The 6981-nt window shown below is 43.9% G+C and overlaps 1 protein-coding gene across 1 annotated transcript; it reads left to right on the forward strand.

The window, feature by feature from the left end:
- The first annotated feature begins 683 nt into the window (after positions 1-683).
- LOC102817775 (chromosome unknown open reading frame, human C1orf194) lies at positions 684-3375 on the forward strand. Its single transcript, XM_006866005.1, has 5 exons — positions 684-755; positions 1317-1433; positions 2163-2278; positions 2752-2870; positions 3305-3375. The coding sequence occupies exons 1-5, from the start codon at positions 684-686 to the stop codon at positions 3373-3375; spliced, it is 495 nt and encodes a 164-aa protein (XP_006866067.1).
- Positions 3376-6981: the final 3606 nt, after the last annotated feature.

Genomic DNA, 6981 nt, shown 5'->3' on the forward strand with positions numbered 1-6981 from the left:
TTAGGAGCATCTTCCTTCCTCTCTCAGCCCTAAATATAATATTTTGCAATCCTTACAAATCAGCGTTCCCTTGTGGTCAAATTCCCTTTTTCAGACTTCAACTACTGCTTCATGTGGATGGTCTCCAGGTCTGTGTTATTTGTTCTGACTCTCTTCCAACATGTATGTTTCCAAATTTCTACCAGTTAATTGCATTAGGATGTCTCACCATTTTTTTCAAACTCAACATGTCTAAACTTGAGTTCATCATCCTTCCTATCTGCTCCCTGCTTTTGCCTTTTTGTCCCATGTTACCCCTTTCCCTGTATTCCTGGCCTGTTTGCCAATTCTAAGGTTGAAAATTTAAGAGAATTGTAAGACTGGGGAATCTTACTGTGATATTGATATAGTGAATTGTTTAATGTCTCTTCTAGCCATAGTCTTTATAAACTCCTACAAAATGATTTTTTCCTGATGGGTCTGGATACAAAATGATAGAGGAAGATGCTGATGGATTGTATGATTCAGTTGTAAGTGATTGTTAATTGGATTGGTCCATTTCACCATCCTGCTGGGTACAAAATAAGCCATCTCAAAAGCAGAAGGAGAGCCAAGAGTGGAGCATGTCCTTTGGTCCCTGAGGCCTTTGTGCATAGAAGCTCCTCAACCCAGGGACAGAAATCTGTGACACCAGAGGAGTGGCAATGGAGCAGCAGCAATGGAACCAAGAATCAGAACATGAGACAGAGCGGTGGGCTTCCCACCCCACAAAGCAAGTAAAGCTGAGTGAGTTTGGGCAGGAACCTTGCCCAGTGGAGTATCTCCTGGCACTTAATTGGGGGAGTTATGTTTGCTGACCCACGGAGCTAGAGCTGAGTGCCTTCAGGTTGAAGCTGACAGGGGAGTAGCGGGCCCTGTGAACATTTATCAGCAACCCTTAAAGAGTTTGGTAACACTGTCCAGGCAGAGTCAGGCCTGCCTGTGAGCACTGCTAGGGAGAGGCTGTCCTGACTGAAACATCTGTGCCCTGAGCATTTTCTAATCCTGCCTTGTAACCTGTTAACGTCCCTAATAAATCCCATAACTAGGAATAAGTTGTTGGAGTTCTGTGTGGCCATTGCAATGAGTTATGGAACCCAGTGGAGCAGAGTCTGCCTTGGGGGTGGAATGGTTTGGTGCTCAGTTTTTTTGTGCTTACTCATATTTTCCTTCTCTTTGCAGATATCCCTTTGAGATTCAAATAAAATAGGATAAATTAAGGGGCTGGATTTCACTGAAGTTACCAAATCAGCAAAGCCTCCTGTAATCAGGTCCTGGATGTCGTTTCTCTTTTGCAGAAATCCCAATATAAGAACCCAACTCACCTTGCTCAGCAACAAGATCCCTGGAGTCGACTCAGTTCAACTCCCACAATCACTTCCATGAAACGGGATGCTGATTTTTTTGATTCCAAGGTACCTAGCACTGAAATGTTATTCTTTTTTACGTACACTGAGGACTCATGAATGTCCATCTATGACTGCTTTGGTATCTTTCCTTTTGTCCCTAATCTAAGAGTCTACCAAATCCAAAACCAATTTATCTGTCCTCTGGGAAGTCAGAAGGCTTGAGTTTTGCTACAGGCAGTCATTTTTTACCTTATCAGACTTCTCACCCTTTTGATAAAAACAAGGCTAACTATAAGCATGAATGAGGAAAGGTCCATTAATTTCAAGATAGGGGCAGTATGATTCCCATGTCTCCAGTGAGAGCTCACCACTCCTTAAACCAAAAGAGACAACTCTGAATTGAATTGACAAGAGTTAAGAAGTCACTACGAAAAACAATTTAGCATGTAAGGAGTTCATGGTTCTCAGCCCCCATGGGGGCTTCACTATGCTTCTGGGAAAGAGGTCCAACAGAAACTGACTAGAGCATAGCAAAAATGACTGAGTTAGCCCTGATTGGTGGTGGGGTAGATACTTCCTATGGAGATACTGTGAATGGAGTAAATGGTGTTTGGCTATTAACCAAAAGGTTAGCAGTTCAAGTCCACCCAGAGGTGCCTTGAAAGGCCTAGAAACCTACATCTGAAAACTCAGCTGCTGGAAACCCTATGAAGCACATCTCTACTCTGACCCAAATGAGGTCTTCGTAATCCATAGTCAACTGCATAGCAATTAGTTTGGTTTCTGGTTTAATAGATACCAAAGGATGACCTGGATTTCCGCTTAACAGCCTTGTACAACCACCACACTGGGGCGTTCAAGAACAAAAGTGAGATTCTGATACACCAGGATACCTCTATGGATACCCATGGGTGAGTGATAGAGGCTGAGTCTTTGTACCCTGAGTATACTGTCACCAGTCCTGGTGTGGCACTGTAGGATAAGCACTGGACTGCAAGATTGGTTTGAACTACAAGTCGGCAGTTTAACTCACCAGCTGCTCCTTGGAAACCCTATACAGGTTGCTATGAGTTGAAAGTGACTCAACAGCACTAAACAACAACAACCATATAAGGTAAAGTGTTACCCAGGAAATAACAAAAGACAATAAACAGGTACTTGTTTGCAGATTTTTTTTTTTAACATCTGTATATGTAATACAGTTTTTGTATTTTTACTGTCTGCAATAAACAGAAATCCTTCAGTATAAACAAATAAAACCTGTTAATTATACAAAGGGAGAAAAAAAGCCTTTTGGATGTTTTGTTTCTGAGGTTACAGGAAATTTTCTTTCCCTCCTCTGATGGATTTCACTCTCCCCTGTTTTTTCCCATCCATTTTCTAGAATGAAGATCTCAGAATTTCTACCACCTCCCCAGCTACCCACTGTCACATCCTTTGCTAACATCAGACACTGGATCAACCCTAAAAAGGAGTCCATCTACAGCATCCAGGGGTCCATAGGTAGGAGTTAGAAGACTGGGTGGGCAGATGGTGGCGCAACACTCCTTCTAAATGGACCCAGAAATTCAGGAGTTGAGATGACTGACTGGTAGGGAATATCAGGGGCAATTGAGGGTCTTGTAATAAGTGGCTAAATTAGACCATCTCATATTAATACCAGGGAATATGCTAGTTATAGAGCTGGGAAATGAATTCATGTTCAGAGCCTTTTAGTTCAGTTTTAGGTCTAAGGGTCTATCTAGCAAGGGCAGGCAAACAGTGTTTGTCTGGAAGATCTGCAGCCATCTCCTGTCAGTCATATACATGTTAGTTTCCCTAGGTGTTAAGAGAACTCACTTCACAGTGCCCCTAAATGGATGGGTGATTGGAGGGTATTGGAAAACGCAAAGAACCTGAAATTTATAGCCATTCTGACTGCTTTCTCTTTTCCCCAGTGTCCCCCCACACTGCAGCCACCAATGGAGGCTATTCCAGAAAGAACGATGGAGGTTTCTTCTCCACCTAATGCTGACAGGCTTCTGGATTAATCACAGTGGAACATCCTGACACCCACCTCCATTAAATAGATTTGTGCAAGATGAAGCCTGATGTCTATTACCCATAGACTGAGCTGCCACTTGACTACCCTTAAAAGGTGGGAGAGAAATGTCTCAATTTCTAGAAACTAGTTCTGTTGAGCATATTGCAACTTGGAAAGCTACTATGCTGAGAAGAAATTAGGTAAAATAGCAGTCTATAGTTGGAGGCAGGTATTCATATTTTTTAAAAGGAGTTGGTCTGACCATATAGATTCATTCATTCAACTTTATAGCAAACCTAGATGTGTCAAGCATTGCGCTAAGTGTTAGGGAAACAAGAATGTGCACAGACATTCTCTTAAGGAGCTTACATACAAATTTATAACTCTAAGTAATATTTCTGGTAGCATAGTGGTTACGAATCGGGCTGCGAACCTTAAGGTCAGTAGTTCGAAACTCGCAGCTGCTCCGTGGGAGAAAGATAAGGCTTTCTGCTCCCGTAAAAGATTTACAGCCTCGGAAACCCTGTACAGGGTCCCTGTGGGTCGGAACCAACTTGATGTCACTTAACAACAAGTACTATTTATGCCATACTGAAGAGTTCAGTCTTTCTGGGTCGTCATCTACTGGGCCCAACCCTCCACAAGGGCTCCATCTCCCTTGTCTTGGTTCTTTTCCATTGCTCATTCTCTAACTCTACTGCCTCCTGTCTGGTAGTCAAATCCCTGTCAATTTTTGCATTGATTCAGAGCCCGTTCTTATAAACATGGTTGAACAATCTGGTGCTTGCTTTTCCCAGTGTAGCGCTGTAGGCTCTGCAATGGACTGCAAATCACAAGGTCAGCAGTTCAAACCCACCAGCTGCTCCTCCACAACCCCATATAGGGTCGCTTAACAATAAAAATTGATACACTAATGTTTTTAAAATGAAGTCACAGGAAGCTGCTATGCCACTAGGGAAAAAATAGTAAGAAATAACAAACCTTGTAGAATATTGTACAATTAAACCCCCATTTCTAAGTCCTGACTGCATACGCACTAAGTAATTGTGGCACTGTGGGTTAATGTGCCACACTGCAAAGCCATTTGAACGGCAAGGTCAGCGGTTAAAGCTCACCAGCTGCTTCTTGGAAACCCTATACAGGGTCGCTATGGGTTGGAACCGACTCGACAGCACTTAACAAGAACAATTCAGAGATGAGTTTTATCTTAATACTAAGGAGCTTGTTATACCACAAAATTGTCACAGCCTGCCTTCCACTGAGACATTCCAAGCCACTCAAATACTACCTGATACAAAGTTGCAGAAGGTGGTGGAGTAATACCTCATGCAAATTGATTTTCTTAAAAAATACCTCTAGGCTGTAAAAAAAAATAAGATTCTTGGACTTCTTTTTCATTCCGAAAATCTTGGACTCTGGGATATGAATCCTAAAGAGTTCTCCAAAGTATACACATAAACCAAAACACCAAACCCTCTGCCCTTCACAACTCAGATCCACCCTATGACCAGCAGAACTGACCTATAGGGTTTGAATTATTAAAACCTTGGTCCTGCAGATATTTCTCTTTAAAAGTGTCGCTGAGTCGGTTCTGACCTTTAGCGACCATTGGGTGCCTTTGAACCACAGACCTTGTGCGTGGTAGTCCAATTCTTATCCTACAGCGCCTCACCAGTATAAATCATGTAGGGTGTAGTTTTTTTTTCTTTTGGACCAAAATGAGATCACACCGTATATATTATTTTTAAAACTTTTTATTAGTTTTGCTCCAGGAGGCGGTCCCTGCATCCCCGGCCTCAGTCCGTTCTTGCCCTAGGCCTCTAGGCCGCAGGACTGTCACGGCACGGTCCTCAGTCCTGAGGCCCGGCTCAGATCAGAATCGCCTCGATAATCAGCGGCGCAGGGCAAGCCCGGCCTCGTCTATCTGATCAATTCATCATTTCTGAGCGCCGGGCCCCGTTGGACCGGCTCCGGGACCTCGGGGACCGCAGCTTTGCCGCCGCCCAATGGGCCTCGCTGCACAGCGCCCCGGAGGGGCTTCGCAGGAGGGGATCATTTCATTTCGGGTTGGCCCGGCGGGGCTGGGGTCACAATCCGATCAAATAAGATCAAGGTGTAGGCGGGGAGAGGGGCGCAGGGGCGGGCCCTCGCACTCGTCTTGCACTCTTCTTGCGTGCTTGCTCACACTCACGCGCCCACACAAACACACACTTGGTCCGACCTCACGCGCCTTCCACGAAACACAACACATCCACACACACTACCTCGCCCCAGGCCGCTCTCCCTCGCGTAAGCAAGCGGAAGTCCGCCTCTACTTTTAAACCCTGCGTCCCGCCCCGCCCCACCACGGAGGATTCTGGGAGAAACCACTGCGCGCTGGCGGGCGACTTCCGCATCCGGCCTCGTTGAGTGCTCGCTTTGCTGTCACCGCGTGGATGGTAGGGGAACTCACGTTTCAGAGAAGTGAGAAAAAAAATTCCTTGGATACTGAATCCTAGTGGCCGTCTTTGGAGTTTTTAGTTAGTTACTGGTAGCGGTAGCGTAGTGGTGATGAATTGGGCTGCAAACCACAAGGTCAGCAGTTTGAAACTGTCATCTGCTATGCGGGAGAAAGATGAGGCTTTCTGCTCCAGTAAATGGGTCGGGACCAACTCCATGGCACTTAACAACAACAACATATATTTATATCCATAGTTCTTTGATATCACCTTTATTTTTATTCACCTTAAATTTTGAAATATCTAGATTCTTGTATAAAGTCGTTAAATTTCAGGAGATTTATAAGTGAATGGCTCATTTTCCATGGAGACTGCAAACCTCGCAATTACCAATAAGGGCATTAGTTTTCTTAGGAGTTCTTCTTCCCAAGGTAGAAGACAAACATCGTTTTACCAAAGAGAAAACTGAAGGGTAGCTGATTTAAACTCAAGGTCTAGATCAGAGTAAGGGGAGATGGGTAAAGGTACGCAAGCATAGACTCTGTCTTCACGAACAGAGCCCTCTACAGAGCCCTCTAGCTGCCCAGAACTTGATACTATTGTCAAATTGGATGGTTAGGATGTATATGATATTCATATACATTAAAACATATTTGATTGAAGGAAATAGTAGTAACGAATAGATATATGCACACCCATCTTCATCTCTGCACTACTCACAATAGCAAAAAGATGGAGACAATCTAAATGCCCATCAATGGAAGAATGGATAAACAAACATTGGTACAGATAGTAAAATGCTATGCAACGTTGAGCAAGAACAAATGAATCAGCAAGACACCTCATAACATGGATGAAGCTGGAAGATACGACTAATGAAATTAAGCAATCACAAAAGGACAAATATTGTCTGAGACCACAATTATAAAAAGTCAAGAAGAGGCTTTCACACTAAAAGAAACATTCTTTGATGGTAAACAAGGTTGGAAGGGGGAGTGACTCACTGGCTACAGTTGTTAAGTGCTGTAAACACAGTTCCAACTCATAGTAACTCTGAGTAGGATTCTAAGGAGCACTGGTGGGTTATAGCCGCCCACCTTGTGGTTAACAGCCCAGTGCTTATTCTACAGTTGTTGCTGTTGTGAAGTGCCGT

The sequence above is a fragment of the Chrysochloris asiatica genome, unplaced genomic scaffold (genome assembly GCF_000296735.1).
Source record: "Chrysochloris asiatica unplaced genomic scaffold, ChrAsi1.0 scaffold00085, whole genome shotgun sequence".
Classification (NCBI taxonomy): Eukaryota; Metazoa; Chordata; class Mammalia; order Afrosoricida; family Chrysochloridae; genus Chrysochloris; species Chrysochloris asiatica.

What these genes read in the sequence shown, in the direction of transcription:
- LOC102817775 (XM_006866005.1), top strand. Translation starts at nt 684, where the DNA reads ATGGAGCAGCAGCAATGGAACCAAGAATCAGAACATGAGACAGAGCGG. An exon ending in CTTCCCACCCCACAAAGCAA is followed by an intron (nt 756 to 1,316) that starts GTAAAGCTGAGT and finishes TCTCTTTTGCAG; the next exon opens with AAATCCCAATATAAGAACCC. An exon ending in ACCTCTATGGATACCCATGG is followed by an intron (nt 2,279 to 2,751) that starts GTGAGTGATAGA and finishes TCCATTTTCTAG; the next exon opens with AATGAAGATCTCAGAATTTC.